This window comes from Liolophura sinensis, chromosome 7, assembly GCF_032854445.1.
Source record: "Liolophura sinensis isolate JHLJ2023 chromosome 7, CUHK_Ljap_v2, whole genome shotgun sequence".
Lineage (NCBI taxonomy): Eukaryota > Metazoa > Mollusca > Polyplacophora > Chitonida > Chitonidae > Liolophura > Liolophura sinensis.
This window is the reverse complement of record NC_088301.1, coordinates 11,032,643-11,058,690: the sequence shown is the minus strand read 5'-3', so window position 1 is coordinate 11,058,690 and position 26,048 is coordinate 11,032,643. Positions and strand designations below refer to the sequence as shown.

At 40.4% G+C, this 26,048-nt stretch overlaps 1 protein-coding gene and 1 long non-coding RNA gene across 2 annotated transcripts in view; both read left to right on the top strand.

The window, feature by feature from the left end:
• The window catches only part of LOC135469900 (muscle, skeletal receptor tyrosine protein kinase-like), a 54,583-nt gene extending 32,983 nt beyond the window's left edge, over nucleotides 1–21,600 (top strand). The window contains 7 exon segments of the mRNA XM_064748538.1: nucleotides 2,587–2,764; nucleotides 8,712–8,724; nucleotides 11,953–12,186; nucleotides 13,633–13,826; nucleotides 14,874–15,038; nucleotides 15,041–15,115; nucleotides 16,708–21,600. Of these exon segments, the coding sequence (XP_064604608.1) occupies nucleotides 2,587–2,764; nucleotides 8,712–8,724; nucleotides 11,953–12,186; nucleotides 13,633–13,826; nucleotides 14,874–15,038; nucleotides 15,041–15,115; nucleotides 16,708–17,915 (2,067 nt within the window). The 3' untranslated portion in view covers nucleotides 17,916–21,600.
• Nucleotides 21,601–24,948: 3,348 nt separating this feature from the next.
• LOC135470499 (uncharacterized) lies at nucleotides 24,949–25,627 on the top strand. Its single transcript, XR_010444394.1, has 2 exons — nucleotides 24,949–25,062; nucleotides 25,219–25,627. It is a non-coding gene; the product is annotated as an uncharacterized LOC135470499 (long non-coding RNA).
• The last annotated feature ends 421 nt before the right edge of the window (nucleotides 25,628–26,048 follow it).

Sequence of the window (26,048 nt, the reverse complement as noted above, 5' to 3'; positions counted from 1 at the left end):
ATAAATGTAGTTTTCTTGGGAATTGGACATACTGGAAGAACATTTCTTCCACTGCTGGAACTGTTGATTCAGCAGACCTATTATAATTTATATCATTAACAAGGAACTCCAGCGACCCTGTTTCAATAGCCTAGCTGCAGATGCACGGCTCAGGTTGGTTCAGGTTGTAACCTCCGAAGGGGTTGTGCTGGTGATTTTTACCCCAAAATGGTTACAAAATTACAATGGGATTGTTGTACACCTAAATTGATGCTCAATTCTGAAACAAATAGAAATAAGTATAAGTACCACTGAGGCTGATCTAGGCTTTTGATTGTCGCTGGATTTTATGCTTCAATTTTGTAGCAGTCTATGATGAAAGCAGTGCTGATCTAGTTATCGCAGACTTCAGAGAAATCACCTTGGCTTGAACATAGCATTTCAATAGTTTTACATTATTTTATAAAAGAAAACAAAAAAAGAGCATCCCTTGTACACGAGAAAGACGAAGGAGCAAAACCTAAATTCTTCAGATGTAATAAATTCAGAGAAGAAAATTATATCATAAGATGTTTAATTACTTTTGCATTGTCCAGTGAGATGCTGTCTTCTCGTTCTCATAAACCTTTGGCTTCCCTGATGAATTTTGCACTGACTCTGATATTTGTTATTTAGAAACTTCTCACTAAACGTTAAAGTGAACAACAAAAAATGTAGTTGGGGAGACGAATGCAGTTTTGGACTACTGTCTGACGTGATTTCTGATACCATCGTTGAATATTACACGGCTTGTAAATCAACTGATTTTACGTCTGTGGTGGTCTGTTAATAATACAGACCTGTCCCACAACACTTTGTAAAATGGCCCTGCGTTTACATGTAACTAAATCGTTATAAATGACCTTAAAATGATGTCTTATGCAGTAGTTCTGTGTTATCGTACGTCACTTCATGGAGTGAATGGGTTAAAGGCTATGTCACCGCTTAGGCCGCTCAACCTGATAGCAACGTGTTTGATTGGATAAAATTCTCAAGTTGGCTGCCTCACTCACACCAGCCATTTGTGCAGTATTGTCATTTTGTTCTACATGTTATTCTGTGAAATCTCATTAAATAACAAAGTATGATACTTTTAAGAAAGCTTGAGTATCCTGCTTTCGATTGAAATATGTTTTAGCCAGGTGCTGTCTTGTCAAGCTATGGTTAGGTGAGACTCAGACCCCTATTAATTTTCCATAAGCAACAGTGTTAATGTTGTTTTAACAACAGTGTTAAAAATCTTGACTTACTTTGACTGTCTGAATCTGGACCTTTCTGTGCCAGCAGCTAGGTGTGGTTCCTGTCAACGCTGATGGAATGTTACTTGCAGTTTCATCACCACCTGTCTCCTCTCGCCCAGAATTTCAAACATTCATCATTAACATTCATACCTACCCAAAGTCTAGACAATTTCCGTCATTTTGATACCAAGCATGTGCCTGTACAACAAAAATGGCAGGCTGGCATTGACGGAAGACATAACCCACTAAAATAAACAAAATTGCATTCATGTTAATTCCGGAAAATCAGAGTGCTAATAGTGCCCTGATTCAATCTCTGAAAGTGGCTAAAGTTTCAAAGTTTAAGTAGCATAAGCTAGTTGAAAACTTAACACAGATTTTAATTTTGTAAACTGATTTTACGCATGGGTCGTCCTCTAATGCAACTCTTCTGGCTTGACAACGGCTTTGTGTTGGGTGTTTGTCAGATACTGAATGCATGTGTGAGGGCTTTCAATGTGTTGGCTTGGTCAGTTTCCATGACCATAAGCCTGACCACTGGCAGTGAAATACTGGTATTCTTGATTAGGGATCAAACACCAATTAGATACTTACAGTAACTGTGTCAGAGTAGTCTTTTTAGATGTGAAATCCTGGTGTGATAAAAACAGTGTAATTCAGATGGAACTTCATTAACACAGGAGCGTTGTTGTGTTCCAAGGCCCAATGATGTGAAGTGGTTTCCTCGCAGCTATGCATGTTTTTTCTACATCGTAAAGCCACCTAGATAATGATCACGTAACTCAACTCATCAGGTGGGGTGACATAAATAGACATAAGTCAACAGGGTAATCTCGTGAATCAGTGATCATGACTTAATGTCACATCAGCAATTTTCCAGCCATATTGTGGTTAGGGTAGTCTTGTGTGAAAAGTGAGCAAAATTGTGGAGATGAAAAAAAAAAAAAAGTTAGTTGAAGCGGTTCAGTTATGTGTGGACAGATTTTGTTTGGTAAATCTTGAATCCTACTCTGCAGGATTATAAAAGTATGTGTGAATCTAAAGTTTAACTACACATATGTATTCACTTCCTGAACAGAACTGGCGAAGACTTTTGTTGAAACTTTATAATTTAGTTCTGTTTTCTGTTTGATAAGTTAAAGTTAAGAGAAATTTGATGCACAAAGTTTCTGTAAAATGACCTTGAATTTGTTCTTACTCTTGTTTTAATAGCCACAATAGACAGGTGCTGTGCAAGGAAAAGTTCAGATATAGTATATCTCCCCCCTCCACCCACCCCCTCCCCCTCAAATAACTAAAATACCAATCTGTTTGTTGTGTCCATTAGATTAAGAGCTCATCATATGAGAGGAAGCATTATAACACGGAGGCCTCACTGAAGGTGAACGTTACCCATGACACCAAGTACACATGTGTGGGTAGTAATGTGGTGGTGACGGGCCCCACCAGCGTAAATCAAGATGTGCATTTGTTCCTTCACCCCCCAAGGACAACCACCACCCCAGGTAAGTACTGTGGTTAAATCTCTAAGGACATGATTTGGGGCCATTGTCACAACACCTAGGAACATCCACTCGTATAACAATTCGAATCTTCCCTTTTCACAAGATTTTCAGATTTTTCAATTTTTTCAAGACTCCGAATCTTCCATTGCCACAACACTTTGAATCTTTGATTTTGACAAGACTTTTAACCTTCAATTTTTTCAGGACAATGAATCTTTCATTTTCACCACACTTTGAATCTTTTATTTTCACAACAGACAAACCATCTATTTTTACAAGTCAAACCTTCTATTTTCACGACAGTCAAACCTTCTATTTTCACAACAGTGAAACCTTCCATTTTCACAACAGTGAAACCTTCTATTTTCACGACATTCGTACCTTCTATTTTCACGACATTCAAACCTTCTATTTTCACGAAGGTTAAACCTTCTATTTTCACAAGTCAAACCTTCTATTTTCACGACAGTCAAACCTTCTATTTTCACGACATTCAAACCTTCTATTTTCACGAAGGTCAAACCTTCTATTTTCACAAGTCAAACCTTCTATTTTCATGAGTCAAACCTTCAATTTTTCACAAGTCAAACCTTCTATTTTCACGACAGTCATACCTTCTGTTTTCACGACAGTCAACCCTTCTATTTTCACAAGTCAAACCTTCTATTTTCATGAGTCAAACCTTCTATTTTCACGACGTTCAAACCACCTATTTTCATGACATTCAAAACTTTTATTTTCACGACAGTCAAACCCTCCATTTTCAGAACAGTCAAACCTTCTATTTTCATGACATTCATACCTTCCATTTTCACAACAGTCAAACCTTCTATTTTCACGACAGTCAAACCTTCCATTTTCACAACAGTCAAACCTTCTGTGTTCACGACAGTCAAGCTTTCTATTTTCACAACACTTGACAATTTGACAACAGTTTGGAATGTCCATTTTCACAACACTAGAGATATTACATTCTCACAACTCTACAGTTAATGAGTTTCATGGCGCTTGAATCTTATGTTTTCATAAAATTGGATCTTCTGTTTTCATTTTGGGATGCACTATTTTCACAACACTTGGGATCCTCTGTTTTCATAACACTTGGGATCTTCTGTTTTCATAACACTTGGGATCTTCTGTTTTCACAACACTTGCGATCTTCTGTTTTCACAACACTTGCGATCTTCTGTTTTCACAACACTTGAGATCTTCTGTTTTCACAACATTTGGGATGCACTATTTTCACAACACTTGGGATCCTCTGTTTTCATAACACTTGGGATCTTCTGTTTTCACAACACTTGCGATCTTCTGTTTTCACAACACTTGCGATCTTCTGTTTTCATAACACTTGAGATCTTCTGTTTTCACAACACTTGCGATCTTCTGTTTTCATAACACTTGCGATCTTCTGTTTTCACAACACTTGCGATCTTCTGTTTTCACAACACTTGCGATCTTCTGTTTTCACAACACTTGCGATCTTCTGTTTTCACAACACTTGGGATCTTCTGTTTTCACAACACTTGCGATCTTCTGTTTTCACAAAACTTGGGGTCTTCTGTTTTCACAACACTTGGGATCTTCTGTTTTCACAACACTTGCGATCTTCTGTTTTCACAACACTTGCGATCTTGCGATCTTCTGTTTTCACAAGACATAGGAACCTACATGTACTCATAGCTTTTTTTGCTGAAATGACATTTATGTTAGAGGCCCGTGTTAATAGATAGGATGTCAAAAATCTTGACTGACTCACAGGTAATAAGTATCCTATTTGGTGGCATGTATTTATGCCAAATAGTCAGTCTCGGGTTTGACTAATGAGTGTAGTCAAAGGGAGACCACTGTAATAAGGTATAGATTTCAGGGGCTTCTTGCACAAAGTGATTGTAGACTAAGTTGATTGTAACTACTGCATGTTAAAAACATATGTTGCCATCTTAGCAATCTTAGGATTGCTTTGTGCAAGAGGCCCAAGATTTGTGTTCATTAAATCATATTCTAAAAGCAGATGTTTATGTACATGTAGAACAGACATCTTAGGACATGATCCATTTGTTAAATAAATAGAAAAAAAGGAACGCAAATAACTTTGCCGGTTGTCAGAGCAAACCCAATTTTTTTAAAGAGTTGTGATTGGTCACTGTTAAAATGTTTAATTCACCCCTCCATGCTGGATACAAAAGCGTTTTGTCTGAAGGTGCTGTTGTTTTTTTATGTCTTGAGGTAATTTTGAGTTAGGGTGCTGTGAATATTTAACCTTTTCAGCAAAAAATTTTCAGCAAGTTGCATAAGACTGTGAAGATTTTTTCTCCTCTCTCGATTAGTCTCTAAGAATGTTTCAAAATATTGGTAGTAGTGATGGTTGAAGAATTAAGGCAGTTCTTGATGAAATGATGAACCTGTGGAAAGTATTCTTATTGCAGATGATTTTTGATGGTGATGAGTTGATTCTTTATGCAGATGCCTTTTGATAGTCATGAGTTGATTCTTTGTGGAGTTGCCTTTTGATGGTGATGATTTGATTCTTTGTGCAGATGCTTTTTGATGGTGATGAATTGATTCTTTATGCAGATGATTTTTGATGGTGATGATTTGATTCTTTGTGCAGATGATTTTTGATGGTGATGAGTTGATTCTTTAAACAGATGCCTTTTGATGGTTATGAGTTGATTCTTTGCACAGATACTTTTTGATGGTGATGAGTTGATTCATTCGGCAGATACTTTTTGATGGTCATGAGTTGATTCTTTGTGGAGTTGCCTTTTGATGGTGATGAGTTGATTCTTTGCACAGATACTTTTTGATGGTGATGAGTTGATTCATTCTGCAGATACTTTTTGATGGTGATGAGTTGATTCTTTGTACAGATACTTTTTGATGACAGAAAGTTGAATCTTTGTACAGATACTTTTTGATGACAGAAAGTTGATTCTTTGTACAGATACTTTTTGATGGTGATGAGTTGATTCTTGAATATTAGTTGATTCATGTACATGCAGAGATGAACTGTGTGCTTTTGACAAGTCCAAAAATATATGTACATGTAACTGTTGTAGGTAAAAATGCTGGAAAAAAGACATAATCTATAGAGAAAAAGTCATTGGAGCTGTGATCAGTGTGTTTGTGGTATGTCTGTAAGGGGAGAGAACTGTTACACACCAGGATGGGGTGGACAAAGAATGTAGTCTAATGTGGTTAGCAGGTGTTCCTGTAGACAGAGGTCATTGTAAAGATAACACTCACTAACCCCTGGAAAGTGGGACCAGTGAGAAAATAGGCTGGCCTAAATTCTTAACCCACTTCCTGCATTCATAGTTCTAAGAAAACTATTGGAAAAGTCAAGAAAATGGCAAAATTTGTGTATACATGTATTTATTTTCATGCTTGGTGTGTGCAAATCAAATCCGAATACCTCTACATAGTATAGTTTTAGGAATGGATGGAATTTCACTTGAATTTTAAGGCCATCACTTTGAGTTTGATTAACTCTGACAGTATAGTTGCAGGGATTTCAGTTAGACTCAAGTCTGCTGGTAAATTAGGGAGGTGTTGATGGTTTGTAGAGGTGAGGAGGTGATAGCTATTCCTGTTTTAATGATGATAAATTGCCGTGGGATCGGGTGACCAGTGAGGGTGTGGGTGTTTACCAGGGTCTGGAATGAAGGCAATGGTGTGTTTGTTAAGTGTGTTTGTGAAGTGCTGTGTGACAGAGATACTGATAAGCATCTGGACAACTAGTGGTTGTTGTTCTATATGTGATGGTAATGACAAACATTTGACAGTGTGAGAAGAGTGTGATTTTTCAAGAGCGGTAGGGATGTAGCCCTAGCTGACTGCATATCTCAGATGTAGGGATTACTCTATTTCTTCTAGACTTTGGCCGGAAAAAAGTTACTTTGAATGAAAGATTTAATAAGAAATTATTTAAACTTCACAAAAAAAATCTTTAAGTAACTTTTACCCTTATAAAGTGACTGAAAAGTATCAGTCAGAATGAGAGAAAGTGTAGAGCTTACATTTCGTCATTACAGCTACATGTATTCAGTTCTCTATTTAGTGTAGCAATTTCAGATAGAAAAGCAATGCAGAAATCCACATGGTTGATACAAGTTACATGCATAGACTTCATTCATTAGGTTCTTAGCCTGTGTGGTGTATGCATCTTCATGTATCCTGAGACCTTATCCCCATCAGGGGCCATTGAGGACTGAGGGTCTCCTCTTGGGTGCCTATCTGCAGGGTCTGGTGGAAAGAGATGGAGCAGAACGTTACTCAAAGCTTTCTTAGCTTTGAATCTGTCCTCTGACTTTTGTGTCCTCTTGGTACCTAACCTCACCTAAAAGCCCCCCCCCCCCCCCACTTCCACTCCACCCCATCCCACTCCACTCCACCCCACTGGAACTGAGATGTGGGATTCTGATGCAGTTCACACTACCACAACATCTCTTCCAGCCTCCCTTATCAATTTCTTAGGATTGGCTGTGTTCACCCAGCCTTTAGGACTTGGTAGTTTATGATTCTAAATTAGGTGGCAGTGAAGTGGAGTGGAGAGGAGATAAGAGAGAGGCGTGACTGGCCAAGATATGCCCTGGGGGTACTCCCAATGTAAGAAAGGGCAGGGCATCAGTAAGTTCCTCAAGGAAGTCACAGAGAATCTTGGAGCACCCTGAGCCGTTCTGATGCCAACTGTGAAATGTGTTGTGTACTGCACTTTACAGGATAAAGATACTTGTAGCGTAACATTGTGGATGCTGTGGGAATAGCTCAGGCTTTCTGTGTGGTAGATTCAGTGCTTGTTGCGAGATGATTACAGTTGTCTGCTCATTGGATTTGGTGCTCTGATCGGAGTTACATAGTACACCTCAGCATATGTCTTGTTAAATGTCACACCATGTGACATGATGTTTACTACCAGGATTTCAGGAATATCTTGATGGATTTAAGGTTGTCTTCAAGGATTTCAGATTTTCCTGTTTCTTTAGTGCTCCCAAGGATTTTTCCCAAGATTTCATGGTGTTTACTACAAGGATTTCAGGAATATCTTCAAGGGTTTAAGATTATCTCCAAGAATTTAGGAGATTTTCCAAGCATTTCAGATATTCTTAATGCTTAAGCAGGGATTTTTTTGTAGGGAATATGCAACTGATGATTTAATATTTAGCCTTCTGTGGGAATCCGTACTGATGGTGCCTGCAGGCATCCATGACTATATATTGTGAGTTTGAAGACAGTCCTTTGTTGTGGCTGCCATGGATGGAGAGAAGTGACTGTATAAGATATGATTTGTTAACAGTTGTTCAGATAAATGGCACCAAATGTTTGATCCAGGCTCAAAACAGTCACAGATATAGAAAAGAGTTTATGTGTGGTCATTGAGTCCAGACTGGTACAGGCAAAGTTCTCAGTGTAACTGTCAACCTGCTGACAGATTATCTGACATAACGGTGTATAGATCAAATCAACATCGCCAGTAGCAGGTGCCCTTTCTGAGGGACAACAGTGGAAATGCGATAGTTCCAGCTCACCTTGTTCACATCCCTGATACCCATATTAACCCTATGTACAACTAACTGGCACAGCCTGGTTAAACTATGACATCTTTCAGGCCCTAGGAAAGCCCTCCTCTCAAATGTCATGAAGGTGCATTGTTGTCTGGCCCCCAAAACATCCCTCTGGGAGGGGGCAAGAGCCTTTGGGGAGGACCAGGCATAGGAATGGAGCCTGTTTGAGCCAGGCTTGATTTCAGAGATAAGAGTTCAGACTGAAGCTCTGGGGTGTGAGTGAGATCTGTAAAGGGATGAGTTGTAGCCACAAGTATTCTCTTTGACTCCGTGTAGTCAGCATATACACTGCTGCTTAACTGACATTTGTGCAATGTACTGAATCATGTCTGCTTACATGGCCATTTCCTTTTTCTTTTTTATGTGGCGTGCCTTTGTAGACGTGGAGAAAAGGTAAGTGGTGTACTTTTTATTATGATACTTTTGTAAAATAAAATTTTTTTATCAGTGTAAAAATTCAACTAAGATGTGTACAAACTTTATAGGCCTGAGGTCACTGTAATAAACATGGGCATCATGAAAGAAATGTTTCTTAAGAAACATGTGAGCATAAACCAAAGTTACAATTAAATGAATTAGGTACATGTATGGGCTTAACTTGACATATTTATTAGAATGAGGACCAGGTTTCACAAAGCAGCGTACAACTTTTGTTTTTATGATACATTTGTTGTACTATATTTTGCATGTCTCTATTACTGTACTATTGTCCTATATGTGTGATTGTAATGTACAATATCTTTGTGAAACTGGGCCCTGAATATTTTGGAAGAAAACTTAAGAATTTTCTTAAAGAAAACTAATTTTCTCATATTTACTTACCCTTAGTTCCACTCTCAGCCAAATCTGTGCAGAGAGTTGAACAACTTTCTAACCTTTCACCCGATGTCTTTAACTTGGGAATGCAGAGTTGACAGTGACTCCAGTGTGGTTCTTAAGATGACTTGATTATCAAGAAACAGGATATGTATATCCATATGGGACCTATGGTGTGTGTGTTGTAAAGGCCAGAACATGGTTCATGTAACTGTTTATAGGAAAGTCTGACTGTCAGGATTGGTTAGCTTGATGTCTGTCGGAAATGTAAACTGGTCTCCTTGTATCAAGATGTGGGGAAATTGATATAAATGTTCTTCCATACTTGTTTACGTACACTTTATGGAAAAATGATGTATCAAAGTAATGAATTCTTTGAATAGAATAGCCTGGAGTCATAATGGTGGAATCTCTGTTCTATATGATTGGGTTGTTTCATTTCTCACTATCCACCACCCGGCATACCCAGCCTGTTTAAAAGGGATGTAAAAATGCACATTCAAAATCACATATAGGCCTTAAAATGATAATTTTCATACTAACATTTTCTCAATGGAAAGTTATCACATTTCACAAAATACTTCTGAATGACCCTATGATGTGGATGAACCAGTTAGAATCAGGCAAAATGTGCGTAACTTGAAAAAGCTTAACTTTACGTGAGATACAACAGTTGGAACACTATGAGTACCTGCTGACTGTGTGCACATGTCCATCAGTAATACATGTGGATTATGTGCATGTAGCCACCCTGAAGTGGTCAGGATGCGCTATAATGCTCAGTGTGTAATGTGATGATGCCTGTAAGGCCAGGTTATTGGATCCAGATGTGCCAGGGTTTGGGAGGCCTGTGTATAACACATGTAACCCATGTAACCCTAACCACTGATTACATGGAGGCTCTGATAGCTTAGGGGTGGGGGAGATCACAGGCCTTTAGGTGGGCTGGGGTGAGGGGTTAAATCATGGATAAATACTCTAATTATCAGCCTTAATACTGTAATTATTAGCTGTATTTATATTTGTGTTACATTTACTCCTAAATAAGGAACAGGCTGTGTTCTAGTGGTTAAAGGTGTATGCCATTCATTTGCTATCACACATATCCCTCGGGTTCAATACCGGCATTGGACAGAGAGTTTGTAGATTCTGTGAATGTCACTGTCTGTTGGATCATGGTAACGATGAGTGGTCTATGATGCTTTTGTGGCCATTTGTGCAGCTCGCTTGTTGAAGATTTTCTACCCAGGCTTTCAGAATATGGCCTCAGAAAATTAATATTTTCGATACTTTTTGAGATACCGACCCTAAAATGTCACATTGGCTGATTTGACAGGGAATGACAGTGTAATTCTGGTACTAATATAAAAGCATTACTTTCCTTGAACTCTGTTAAAATGTGAATCTGTTTAAATGATGGGCTGTCTGTTTAGGGTTGAATATGATTCTGCTTGAGTTCTGAAGTTCTCAAGTATAGTAGAAGAGAACATAATGTGGAAGTAACTGTTTAGAGGTATGGTAGTGAACAAGATGTTTTTGTGTACCTGTGTATCTTGTATTTACACTCAGCTGCAGTGTGCTGTAAACAGTGTGTGTGCCAGACTAACCCTGCTACTAGGGAATTAAGGACTTCCCTTAACTCTGTCTTACATCTGCCAGGCCTGTTAATGTTAATGTTGTAATACACCTAAACGGTTGTTAGAAGACGTATTACCTAGTAAGTCTTAACAGTGTCTCAGATTAATTGCTACTAGTGAATTAGGTTTCTTATCTTTATAGTTGTTTCACATCGGCCAGGACTGTTCATCTTAATTTTGCAGTATATTTGTATTACTACGTAAAATGTTCAATAAATCTTTTGGAATAATTATATAAAACTAATGAGAATGTAAATAACATGTGTATATATGTGTGTGTGTGTGTGTGTGTCTGTGTGTGCCTGTGCGTGTGTGTGTGTGCGCGTGCGTGCGTGCGTGTAGTATTTCCTGTGTGTACTTTATAGAGTGCATAGAAGTTGGTGTTTGCTTATGTGTTAGAGTAATTTATTGTTTAATTACTACTGATAATCCAGGGTGTTACAGTGTTTATGGCGTAATTAATAATTCAGTTATGCATAATAAATTTTCTGTCAACTACACATAATTTCGGCTGACAAAATTTTGAAGGTTGGTGAAAGTTAGCAAAGGTGTAGAGTGGGTTACAGATAATGTATAAATGTGTCACAGGTAATGCATGTACTAGGTTACAGAGAATGTGTAAATGTGTCACAGGTAATGCATGTACTAGGTTACAGCTAATTTATAAATGTGTCACAGATAATGCATGTACTAGGTTACAGATAATGTATCATTGTGCCACAGGTAATGGATGTACTAGGTTACAGATGATGTGTAAATGTGTCACAGGTAATGCATTTACTAGGTTACAGATGATGTGTAAATGTGTCACAGGTAATGCATTTACTAGGTTACAGATGATGTGTAAATGTGTCACAGGTAATGCATTTACTAGGTTACAGATGACGTGTAAATGTGCCAAAGGTAATGCATGTACTAGGTTACTGATGATGTGTAAATGTGTCGCAGGTAATGCATGTACTAGGTTACAGATGATGTGTAAATGTGCCACAGGTAATGCATGTACTAGGTTAAAGAGAATGTGTAAATGTGTGGCAGGTATTGCATGTACTAGGTTATAGATGATGCGTAAGTGTGTCACAGGTAATGTGAAGTAATAGTGTGAATTTATGTGAAGACAATGTGTATGATGAATTTGCTGAGGATTTGTATCATGTCTGTGTTACAGGGGTGAGGTATGCTCTGTGTACAGTGGCAGTGTTTGTAGAAAGTTTCTGGAAAACAGAACCGTTTACTACAACCACAGCGCAAGCCATCCAAGTCACGAAGAGATCGTGAAATCTCTGCTGCAGGAAATTGACCTTGGGAAGAAATGTGACTTACCAGGAAAGAAGCTACTCTGTCACTATGCCTTCCCGGATTGTAACCGCATGGATCCTCCCGCACCTCTCCCCCTCTGCAGGTGGGTGGTGGCAGTAACAAAAAAAAAATACCATGCTGAATTTTGTGTGGAAAATGTAGTTGTGGCAGAACTACAGTGAAAATGTTTAACTAAGATTTCTGATAAAGTGAAAATAAAGTCAGCCATTAAAGCTGAATTAATTAGTGGTGTGGTATTTCAAAAATGTTTTGAAAATATTTAAAAAATTCTATACCCCTTATCAACAAAATAAATAGCAACTGATCGTCAGCACCTAGCCACTCATTTGGTGATGCCATTTTGCCATGTTATAGCTATCTAGAGTGATGTTGCAAAACCTCTCTCCAGTACTGTTGATATTAAACAATATGCCATTAAGAAAATACAAACAGAAACGCCTAATACCCAACCAAAGAGTATCAGTTCTGGCCTACCTGGCTCTGCCAACGTCAGGGAATTTACCGAAACATAGCAGGACCTTCTGATTTATAAGAGACTCTTTCATGCAGATTTCAGTAAGATATTTTTGTAATAAATCTGACTTGGCTAATGAAAGATAAGGCAGAGTCACATTATTTTCCTTCAAGTAATGACTTTCCCGAGTCGGTTTTCTTGCCAGCTCACCCTGACAAGTTACTGCAGTCTTCTGCCCAACATGCACTCATTTCCCTGTTCATAAATGTGTGGTCCAATGCATTAGTTTAAGACTAAAAATAACCGCAAAATTTTATTTATTGCATCGTTGTCTGTCTGTCCACCATAAGAAACCATACTGACAATCGAAAGCTAATAGATTTTTTGACAAGAGCCAATTATCAGATCAGAGCACTAGTGATTGGCCATGTTCATATGGGCTTCTACAACATGGCTACTTGGGGTGAATTGTCCATCTTTGCCTCATCCCCAGTACTTAACTTCATCTTCTCGGCTTTCAAAACATTTTTTTGACTTCATTTTGTGTGATAACTGTGTCCTGTATCCATTTTTCTATGTATAAAAAGTCTAGACTTTAGGTTCACTTATATTCTTCAGTTCCATGGATGATGTTAGCCATGACTTTCCACTCTTTCACAAAACTCGTGCCAATTTGATGTAAGAATGGATACATGCATAGTTATAAAATGGAGTGTTGTTAAGTCCAGTGTTAAGTCCAGTAGAAAGTGTTTGACAATGTATTTTCCCATGTCAAGAGGTCCATATTTTGCTTGGATCTCTTTTTTCATCAATACTTTAGAGCCATAATGAATAACAAGTGGGTCAATGCACACTCGTGTGACCGTTGTCACAGTCTAGCATTCGTTTAAAGACCACTAAGCTATCCAATGTGGCCTCCACATCTGTGCATCACACATGGCAAAGTTCATCAGTAAGTTGCCAAAGGGCAAAGGTTTTGCAGGGTTATGGCACTTTGGTTTCTTCAATGTATAATACTGACTGTCATTGTATTGAGTTAAACAAGATTGAAATAAATCCGGTTTTTGTCTGCAGGGAGAGTTGCCAGGTCGTGCGTGATGTCTACTGTTACAAGCAATGGAAAGTTCTGGAGGATAATGGACGAAATGGACTTCATCTCAACAGTCGTGCTCACTTCCGACTCCCAGTCTGTGAAAGCTTGCCCAGTAAATGGAATGGCTCCTGTACAGAGGCCAACTTTGGAGAGCCAGATCCAGATCTTGTCTCCAGTAAGTTGAGCAAACTTCAATTAGCTGGCTAACTTTGGGTGGCTAAGCGGTTTAATAAGTTGTTGTTGGAGTGTATTTGCATTGAGAGGGTTTGTTATGCGATGTGGTAGTTTCTGTCAGGTTCTGTTTGGTTTTCTCCAATACATGTACAGTTCATCAGTGTAGGAATTCTGTACATGACAGCAATTACAAAACGTCTTTCAACTTCAGATAATGTAGGTCCACTTTAGAAATCGTTGTACTGTAAGTATATTTTCTTAAAAGTTATATTTCTAAATGATGATTTTGGATAATAATTTGTGAAGATGGGATTCAGTACTATAAAACCAGCAAAAAGATATGTGTACATTCAAAGTAAATTTAACGTACTGTATTGTCCTTTTTAGAAAAGTTGTTTTGTTTCCATACAAACTACTAGGCAGCACATTTTGCAGAAGTAGTTCCTAAATTGGTGTGTGCAATACAGAGTTCAGAACCTTGGGGAGACAATCAGCGAAGTGGAGATCATGTCCTGTTTGCACCAGTGGCCAGTTTCATAAAGTGTTTGTGGCTTATTTGGTTCCTGAGTTATTTCCACTTAACTTTTATGGCAACCAGCCTTGTATGCATTCCCTTGCCATGACAGCAACGTGCTCACAGTGTTACCAGGGCTTTGTGCAAGTGGACCCAGGCCGTTTAACAATAACTTAGATGGCTTGTCTATTTATTACTGAATCACCCAAGTAATTAAGTGGATGAGCTGTTAATTGACATATCAGAGAACTACATGAAATTATGCAGAAAAATTATAGTTATCAGTCTGTGCATGCAGGCTTTCTTATACAGGCTTTGTCTTTTCCATGCTAGTACAGCACAATGGCTCAGTAGCTTCTCACCAGTTCCAGCTCAGGCTGGCGTCCACTCCACTGGGAATGTGCCCGCAGCCTTCGGATGGCAATTGGTTTCTCTTGGGCTCTGCTCGGTTTCTTCCCACCAAATAAATAAGTGTATAAATTGTTTAGATTTTGTTCTAGCTGCCGAGGCTCAAATGTTGTTGTTGTTGTTTAGGTGAATGTTACAAGGAGGATGGTCGATGGTATAATGGGTCGGTGAACGTGACGCAGTCGGGGACGGCTTGTCAGTCATGGTCAGCCAACTTCCCACACAACCACAGTCGCTCTCCAAACAACTTTTCGGAGCTCTTGAACTCATCGAATTTCTGTCGAAACCCGGGTGAGAGGAAGACAGGCTGTGGTGCTACACCATGAACAAATCCAAGAGATGGGACTACTGTGATATCCCTCGTTGTGGTTAGTATAGGGAGGGGTTGCATTACTCCGATATCCCTCATTATGATTGGTATAGGACAGGAAGGGGCTACTGTTATATCCCTCCTTGTGGCTAGTATAGGGGAGGATGGGACTACTGTGATATCCCTTATTGTGGTTAGTATAGAAGGGGACTACATTGATATCCTTCATTGTGGTTGATATCGAGGGATGTCAAACTTGTCCCACTTTTTGACTAATTTGATATCCCACATCATGGTTAGTATAGGTATAGATATCCCCTATCACACCTCCCCCTCCCACTACTGTGATATCCCTCATTGTCGTTAGTATAGGGAAGGGTGGGATTGCTTTGATATCCCTCATTGTGGTTAGTACAGGGGAGGAGGGGACTGCTTTGATATCCCACATTGTGGTAAGTATAGGTGAGGATGGGACTACTGTGATATCCCTTATTGTGGTTAGTATATGGGAGGAGGAGACTACTTTGATATCCCTCATTGTAGTTAATATCGAGGAGGGTGGGGTTACTTTGATATCCCTCACTGTGGTTAGTATAGGGGAGGAGGGGACTACTTTGATATCTCACATTGTGGTAAGTAAAGGTAAGGATGGGACTAATGTGATATCCCTGGTTGTTAGAATAGGGAAAGGTGGGACTACTTTGATGTCCCTCATTGTAGTAACTATTGGTAAGGGTGGGACTACTTTGATATCCCTCATTGCAGTAACTATAGGTAAGGGTGGGATGACTTTGATATCCCTCATGGTAGTAAGTATAGATGAGGATGGGACTACTTTGATATCCCTCATTGTAGTAACTATAGGTAAGGGTGGGACTACTTTGATATCCCTCATTGTAGTAACTATACGTAAGGGTGGGACGACTTTGATATCCCTCATGGTAGTAAGTATAGATGAGGATGGGACTACTTTGATATCCCTCATTGTAGGAACTATAGGTAAGGGTGGGACTACTTTGATATCCCTCATTGTAGTAAGTAAAGGTGAGGATGGGACTGTCGTATAAGTAAACAATTGTTGAATTGTAAACAATTATACCAACCGAAGTATATTTGTATTTGACCTTTTCTTCTTATGATTGAATTTCTGCCACACTGAGATGACATATGAGTGGTAGTCAGGAGTCCAGGGGTTGAATCCTGTGTCATGTCAAACTTTTACACAACATAGGTATATCCCTGACATGGAGCTTGGTTGTTTGAAAGTGTTTTAGCTAATACTGACATGAAGTCATATTTTATATTTTAAATTTTAGCCAAACTCAGCATCATGCACAGTTTTTCAAAGTCAAAGTTTAACAGTAGCATATTTCGTTGATGTTTAATATACTGTTAACCAATTATTTTTGGGCTTTGTGAAAAGTTGTAGAGTTGGCTTAAAGTTAAATGTGACTTCAACAGTTTTGAATAACCAGGCCCAGATTGATTGTTCAGTGAGGTAGTATTATGGGTATATTGTTATTGACTCTGGTCATGAAGACACCATCACTTAATATTTACACTACTGTTCAAAGCAATATTAAACCCCAAGTCAGCAAGCCAACAAGTCTTATGATTGTTATGATTGTTTTCGTTTTCTCTTCTGTTTAGAAACGTTGGGCCAGAGTGGGAACCCAAGTGTGAAGGAGTCCCCCAAAACAGATGTGATTGTCATGATAATAATATCTGTAGTAGTGGTTACTGGAGGACTCCTAGTGTTTGTGCTGATCGTCTTGCGCTGTCGGCGTATTCTGTCGACCGAAAGCCATGGGCAATATGATGCACCCCCACAGCAAGATTTTGAAGAAGTGGACATAGCGAAAATTCCCACCAATGTTACATACCATAGGGTAGCAGAAGTTGTGAACCTCAACCCAAAGTTAGAACGGCTGGAGTACCCCCGCAATGACATAATTTACATAAGAGACATTGGCCAGGGTGCTTTTGGACGTGTCTTCCAGGCGAAGGCGCCGGGAATCTTGAAGGTTGAACCGTTCACAATGGTGGCTGTGAAAATGCTGAAGGAGGATGCCTCAGACGACCTTCAGCAGGACTTTGAACGGGAAGCCTTGCTCATGGCTGAGTTCAACCATTCGAATATTGTGAAGCTATTAGGGGTTTGCGCCATGGGTAAACCCATGTGTTTGCTGTTTGAATACATGAATAAAGGGGATTTAAATGAGTTTTTGAGACTGTGTTCTCCGGAGCCGGATTTAGTACGCCGAGAAAGTACTGGCTTGTATAGTACGATTGTCTCAGATACGGCCATTCTGAACACTGTAGACCAGCTCAACATTGCCAAACAAATTGCAGCCGGCATGGTGTATCTCTCGGAGAAAGGGTATGTTCATCGTGACCTGGCTACACGGAACTGCCTTGTGGGTAATGAGCTGACAGTGAAAATCTCAGACTTTGGCTTAGCTCGGAGTATTCACAGTGTGGAATGTTACGAAGGCAGTGAACAAGACGCGATTCCCATACGCTGGATGCCCCCTGAGGCTATCTTATACAATAAGTTTACCATCGAGTCCGACGTCTGGTCATTCGGAGTGGTGCTCTGGGAGATATTTTCCTTCGCGCTACAGCCGTATTACGGCATGACTCACGAGCAGGTGGTGGCTTACGTCCAGGAGGGTCAGACTCTTGCGTACCCTGAAAACACGCCCTCAGCGGTTTCGCAGCTCATGATGGACTGCTGGAGCCACAAGCCTTCTGCCCGCCCAGCATTCCACACCGCCCACAAAATTTTGAACTCTCTGCTACAAGAGGCTGTAAAGCTGGCCAAGAGCGAGCAAAAACTGCTGGCACAAAACGTATGACACCACCAATACCTCATCCTTTCTCATTTCTACGTATTTATACAAATGCATGGTGATCAATTCTTGTGGACGTTTTTGTTTTCAAATGGTGAATGCTGAAATAGTGATGATGGTGCTGTGTTGCTGCCTGTGTCTGGCATGGTGGATTCAAGCACCTGCATAATGGTAACATGCACATTTGCAGAAGTCTTCTAAACTTTAGCTGCTTACTATGTGGGTCAAGTTGACATGTGAATAAATCCTGCTAGCAGGAAATTAATTGGTTGTCGTATTACATGAAGGATGGAAACATTTGGTTGTGATGATGTAGGGTTGAAAAGGTTCTGGCTAAATCCCAGTGCAAGCCAAACATAAGCAGGTTACATGCAGCAAGAAAGGCTTGTAGTAGACACACTATTTCTTCCTTACAAGTATCATGAAGAAAATTCTTCGATATAAACCTCAGTCATATGTATCATGTTTGCTCATGCATAACCTGATGTCTTCCATTGTGTACAGAACTGTACTGCTGTCCTCAGGCAATAAGATAAGACTCTCATTGACTGATGCAGTACCTCAATGGCTGTTCTCATACAGCCTGTGTTCAAGGCCTAACTGTGCTACAATGTACAATAAGTAATTCAGGTATAGCCTGTGATTGGACAGCTGGAATGCTTGTTTGGTTTATTTGAGTTATCCCCCCTTGGGCTGACCATACGTTGTACATGTACAAGTAGTTGTACAGGTGGTTGTTGTTGTTTTGCTTTAATATTAAAGCTGGTTTTGTTGGATATGATGGCTGACAGGGATGTAATCTGTGATGTTAAGATAGCATTGTGCTGTAAATCTCCAGGACTTGTAGGTTATGATACCGGTACACTGTGTTTTGATCCCTAACAATCTTAAGGTAGACATTTGGTTAATTGTAGAGCATGGAAATTTGCTTTTTATATTCATCAAAAAAGATTCCCGTGTGAAAAATTGCAGACAGAGTTTGCCTTTGATTAAATAGAGGTATGAAGGGCATTTATGTTGTAGGCATCAGACCTGTCCTATGTCCGACTGCCTTTCTCGTGACAATTACTTATCATTCCATTCTTGGTGAAAGCAATGGTGATGTCATTTTTTTTTTATGATTGGTCAATTGTACAAACTTGAATGATAGTTTAAAAACTGTGTGGAAAGGCTGATGTGGTCACACCTGCCCACCACAATGGGAAGCAAGTCTGGTAAATCATACAACAGCAGCGCCCTCTGTCTACCTAAATAACAGTACCAGCTATTATTGTTCATGATCATGTGATGAAATTGTTATTCAGGTAGATATAGGACGCCAAGATTTGCTTCCCTTTGCTGAGGTCTGGTGAGCCTCATTACGAGGGAACGTCTAATCGTATTCTGCCCATTACTCCTCCGCTATAGCTAATGACGCCAGTCTTTCTGTGTAATGGGGTTCTCCAGCCCTCCACAAAGGGATTCAAATCTTGCAACTGATAAAACAGCAGTGCCTTCCATCTACTTAAATAACAACACTACTGATTTCATTACTAACACCTGTAATCATGATTAATCATAGATGACATTGTTATTCAAATAGGTTCAAGACACTGCTGTTCCATGAGTTACAAGATTTGCTTCCCTTTGTAGAGGGCTGGTGAACCCCATTCTAAAGACTAATATTCTTTTTTTTTCAAAGGGTAATATGGTAAAGTTTAACTAAAACATTCAGTCCTTAGGCTCTCCTGTCCAGAAATAATGCATGTATTCATCGAGATATACATGTACTAATTGCATGAATAATCAAAGGTCAGCAAACAAGCTAGAAGCACCTGCTAATGAGGAAAAGGCTATCTGGGTTAATATGCAACAAGCAGATGTAAAATGTAACTGGTATCCTCTCCAGAGTTGCTACGTTTTGATGTTCGGTATTCTCCATGTCTTTCAACATGGCTTCTTTGATGGAAGCCTTAAGCTGTGCCGTTTTGTACACATTACCAGTATCATGTGTATTCCGAAGAATACAGACCTCTTTCCCACCAAACTTTCAAAGGCTGCGTTGATTGTAACTACTAGGGCCCTGTGCCACACAACTATCATTGACAAAGTTGAGTATAACTTCCAGGGCCTGTGTTTATAGAGCATCTTCAAAGACGAAATTTCAAACACAGCTAGAATTAAAATGTTACTCTATGGGAAATTTGTACACTGGGTTTTTTTTTTTTTTTTTGACTTCAGAGCAGTGTATCAACCCTAATTTGGGTTCTTTCCTGTTTCTGTTTTGGAATGTTAAACCCTTGTTATTTATTACTGAACTTGCTTGATAATTATGACAGGGCCCACAAAACTTGGACTAATGTACTAAATAATACTAATATAATAAACTTAATGATACATGATTTCAGTGATAGTAAGGAAGATGTCAAGGCAAGTGGATATACCCTGATAATCTTGGACTAAGGTGATTATAATTACCAGGGCTGTCTTCTATGAAGCCATCATGGACTAAACTGATGACGGTATTGCTATAGTCATTATAATGAATTCAACCTACAATATACATGTAAATTTGCAATTGAGAATTGGGTACTCCAGCTAGGCAATTTGACAGAGGCACCACACTCAATCTCTTCAAAGTGCACTTTTTTTTTCTGCACCATACACAGCGTTTCAAATACTGGCAGCTGAATAATGCAACCCTCAGGCTCCTTCAGAAAGTTTATATGTTACCCCTCCACTTTTCCTTGCAAGCTCAGTGAGTCTTAATGCATTGATGACAGAGTTGGCTATAGTTTGTAGCAGTGGCATCAAGAGTTAGTTACAGGATGTATAAATGAGAGAATTTGTTATGTGATGTTCTCAGAATGTACAAGTTGAGAAGTTGTAGATATTGCTTGGGATTTGCAATCCATGCTGTTATTGTTATTGGAAAATACGTGTAACAAAATGAATGACAATTCTTTTTCTCTGTGATTTGAAATTGATCATGTGAAGTGATAACTTAAAACTTTAGGAGACAAGACTGTTTCTTTGGTAAAACCACAATTGTTTGATACTGTTCGCTCTTGAGGCTTCAGTACAGACGTGTAAATTTGCTTGTGGATGTTTTGGGATCACTTTTATTCCACTACCCCCCCCCCCCCTCCCCCTCCCCCCAAAGTGTTTGGGGAACAAATTAAACCGTTTTCGTACAAATTTTTTTTCTACTTCATAGGTGCCCCTGTGATTTAGTCATCTTACACACATGCATACTGCAATATGAAAGGGAATTCTTTGTTTTACGAGCTGTACAGGTTGTCTGTACCGGTATAGTTTTAGTTGGGAAATGTTGTCTGGTGTCGGCAAAGCAACTGATACACCTGTACAAAGTTGTAAGAAGCAGATTTTCTGACCTCAAAACAGTATAGGACTGTTATGTCAGTTGGGTGTTAAACGTTCAAAAATAATCACGCTTGTGTAGAAGTTCTCCGCAGATGGATGTTTGAAGGATAAAGATACTGTTAACAATAGGTTTATGTATATAAAAAATTTTAATATGCTTGTCTGGTACAAACATTTGCCAAATTATGCAGTTTGTCAAAAGTCGTAAGGTTGAACAATTATAGCTTGTTTGGTACATAATGGAGGTGTCAAGTCTGCGTGGTACTATTACACAGGATTGCAGTCTGTGTGGTTCATCACACAGGATTGCAGTCTGTGTGGTTCATCACACAGGATTGCAGTCTGTGGTTCATCACAAAGGATTGCAGTCTGTGTGGCACATCACACAGGATTGCAGTCTGTGTGGTTCATCACAAAGGATTGCAGTGTATGTGGTAAAACACACAGGATTGCTGTCTGTGTAGTAAATCACACAGGATTGCTGTCTGTGGTACATCACACAGAATTGCAGTCTGTGTGGTACATCACACAGGATTGCAATTTTTGTGGTACAACGCACAGGATTGCAGTGTGTCTTGTCAATTACACAGGATTACTACCTGTCTTGTACATTACACAGGATTGCAGTCTGTGTGGTACATCGTGTACTCCAGCCTGTGTGGTACACCGTGTACTCCAGCCTGTGTGGTACACCGTGTACTCCAGCCTGTGTGGTACACCGTGTACGCCAGCCTGTGTGGTACACCGTGTACTCCAGCCTGTGTGGTACAATACTTAAAGGATACATGTAACTGTATGGTATAGAATAATAACACTTAAGACAACAATGTGGTACAGATTCCAGGATAACATGAACTTACTTATAGCATGGGATATTGGGAGGAAATTCAGTTGTGCACCTCATGTCCTGCGCCTTGCGCCCTTCACTTCTCATCCTGTGTATCATGTCCGTCACCTCACCATGGTGTGCTATAGACATCATGGCTACTGTACATCAGTGTTAGATTGGATGACGTGCAGCATTCATGTTATAACAAATCCTCTAGAAAGGATGCTGTCATTGCTGGACGATACAGATTGATGTATTGTATGGTGACAGCACGGTGCTGCTGGTGTTGGTTTCTTCGATTATTTTTCTTGATCACTTTTAACAGTTCAACATGGTATGTCTTGTAGGTTGAACACAATGATAACTGTGATGTATATGATGAGGAGTTGGAAAGTGAAAGTGGATATCTTCTAAGAGTGTACTACACATTATGAGAGTACATTAATGTGAGACGGAATAGGTGGCTTGTAGCTGCAGTGGGCAGTGTTGCTTAGGATAATGAAAGTAAGTACAATATTGTGTGTCTGATGATAAGATGTGAACATGCGACTTCTGTAACACAAGGCACGATGGTATGTGTCTGACAGGATGTAGACATGTGTGACTTCTGCGTCACAAGGCAATGTTTATGTGATTGTATGATGTAATCATGGGTGACTTCGGCACCAGAGGGCTCAATGTTTGTTTGATGGTAGGATGTGATTTCTGTACCACAAGGCACAGTGTTGTGTGTATGATAGGACGTGGACATGTATGCCTTCTGTATCACAAGACAGTGTTTATCTGATGGTAAGATGTGATCATGAGTGACTCCTGTACCACGAGGCACAATGTTGTCTGCCTGTTGGGAGGATGAGACATCTGTACCACGAGGCACAGTGTTGTGTGTATGATAGGACGTGGACATGTATGCCTTCTGTATCACAAGACAGTGTTTATCTGATGGTAGGATGTGATCATGAGTGACTCCTGTACCACGAGGCACAATGTTGTCTGCCCGTTGGGAGAATGAGACATCTGTACCACGAGGCACAATGTTGTCTGCCCGTTGGGAGAATGAGACATCTGTACCACGAGGCACAGTGTTGGTTGTCTGACGGTAGGGTGTGATCATCTGCGACTTCAGAGTGCAGACATCTGTACTACAAGGCACAATGTTGTCTGCCTGTTGGGAGGATGAGACATCTGTACCACGAGGCACAATGTTGTCTGCCTGTTGGGAGGATGAGACATCTGTACCACGAGGCACAGTGTTGTGTGTATGATAGGACGTGGACATGTATGCCTTCTGTATCACAAGACAGTGTTTATCTGATGGTAGGATGTGATCATGAGTGACTCCTGTACCACGAGGCACAATGTTGTCTGCCTGTTGGGAGGACGAGACATCTGTACCACGAGGCACAGTGTTGTCTGCCTGTTGGGAGGATGAGACATCTGTACCACGAGGCACAGTGTTGTCTGCCTGTTGGGAGGATGAGACATCTGTACCACGAGGCACAATGTTGTCTGCCTGTTGGGAGGACGAGACATCTGTACCACGAGGCACAGTGTTGTCTGCCTGTTGGGAGGATGAGACATCTGTACCACGAGGCACAATGTTGTCTGCCTGTTGGGAGGATGAGACATCTGTACCACGAGGCACAGTGTTGTCTGCCTGTTGGGAGGGTGAGACATCTGTACCACGAAGCATAATGTTGTCTGCCTGTTGGGAGGATGAGACATCTGTACCACGAGGCACAATGTTGTCTGCCTGTTGGGAGGATGAGACATCTGTACCACGAGGCACAGTGTTGTGTGTATGATAGGACGTGGACATGTATGCCTTCTGTATCACAAGACAGTGTTTATCTGATGGTAAGATGTGATCATGAGTGACTCCTGTACCACGAGGCACAGTGTTGTCTGCCTGTTGGGAGAATGAGACATCTGTACCACGAGGCACAGTGTTGTCTGCCTGTTGGGAGGATGAGACATCTGTACCACGAGGCACAGTGTTGTGTGTATGATAGGACGTGGACATGTATGCCTTCTGTATCACAAGACAGTGTTTATCTGATGGTAGGATGTGATCATGAGTGACTCCTGTACCACGAGGCACAATGTTGTCTGCCCGTTGGGAGAATGAGACATCTGTACCACGAGGCACAGTGTTGGTTGTCTGACGGTAGGGTGTGATCATCTGCGACTTCAGAGTGCAGACATCTGTACTACAAGGCACAATGTTGTCTGCCTGTTGGGAGGATGAGACATCTGTACCACGAGGCACAGTGTTGTGTGTATGATAGGACGTGGACATGTATGCCTTCTGTATCACAAGACAGTGTTTATCTGATGGTAGGATGTGATCATGAGTGACTCCTGTACCACGAGGCACAATGTTGTCTGCCCGTTGGGAGAATGAGACATCTGTACCACGAGGCACAATGTTGTCTGCCCGTTGGGAGAATGAGACATCTGTACCACGAGGCACAGTGTTGGTTGTCTGACGGTAGGGTGTGATCATCTGCGACTTCAGAGTGCAGACATCTGTACTACAAGGCACAATGTTGTCTGCCTGTTGGGAGGATGAGACATCTGTACCACGAGGCACAGTGTTGTGTGTATGATAGGACGTGGACATGTATGCCTTCTGTATCACAAGACAGTGTTTATCTGATGGTAGGATGTGATCATGAGTGACTCCTGTACCACGAGGCACAATGTTGTCTGCCCGTTGGGAGAATGAGACATCTGTACCACGAGGCACAATGTTGTCTGCCCGTTGGGAGAATGAGACATCTGTACCACGAGGCACAGTGTTGGTTGTCTGACGGTAGGGTGTGATCATCTGCGACTTCAGAGTGCAGACATCTGTACTACAAGGCACAATGTTGTCTGCCTGTTGGGAGGATGAGACATCTGTACCACGAGGCACAATGTTGTCTGCCTGTTGGGAGGATGAGACATCTGTACCACGAGGCACAGTGTTGTGTGTATGATAGGACGTGGACATGTATGCCTTCTGTATCACAAGACAGTGTTTATCTGATGGTAGGATGTGATCATGAGTGACTCCTGTACCACGAGGCACAATGTTGTCTGCCCGTTGGGAGGATGAGACATCTGTACCACGAGGCACAGTGTTGGTTGTCTGACGGTAGGGTGTGATCATCTGCGACTTCAGAGTGCAGACATCTGTACTACAAGGCACAATGTTGGTTGAGGATAATGGAGACTAGGGTGTTATAAAGTGTTTAGGTACAGTGTTTTAGGTGTAGATAACCTTTTCTGAGGGGTCATGCCCAGTGTATAGTTACATGCATCTGTAAGTCTGTTGATTGTGATCTTGTCTAGAAGTTCTGGAGAGAAGGGGGGATAGGGATACTGTCTTTAAGGTTCTTCTTTGTGTTGTGGAAAGCTTTCAGTGATTTGAGGGTGCCTTGTAACCAGTAGGTTACCTTCAAACGGGTTGTGGAACTGTTTAGTTTTCCAGTGCACAACTTAAAGGGACCAATTATGGAAATAAAATTTTTATTTTATTTAATCCTGTGTACAATTATAATCAATACATGTTTCAATTGTTTTATTGTCTTATCTTCAGTTATGTAATGCACTTTTTATTGGTGATAGTATGTTATCCTACGTCACCATTTGACTGGGCAGTGTGGATAAATCTGGCTGAATTTGAATCTGCTGCAGCTTTCTGTCAGAGGGTATGCTGGTTTCCTCCATTCAATAAAATGCAATGTCAATTGGCAAGTGATATATGTATCTATATTTATCAAGTGAAATATTTATTTATTTATTTCATTAGTGTTTTAAGGCTACTCAAGAATATCGCACTTATGTCACAGAGTGCAGTATTATGGTGGGAAGAAACCGGACAGTGCCCAAGAAAAACCTGCCATCATCCACAAGTTGTTGGCAGAGTGGCAAATGAAATATTGAACACCATTCCAACACAT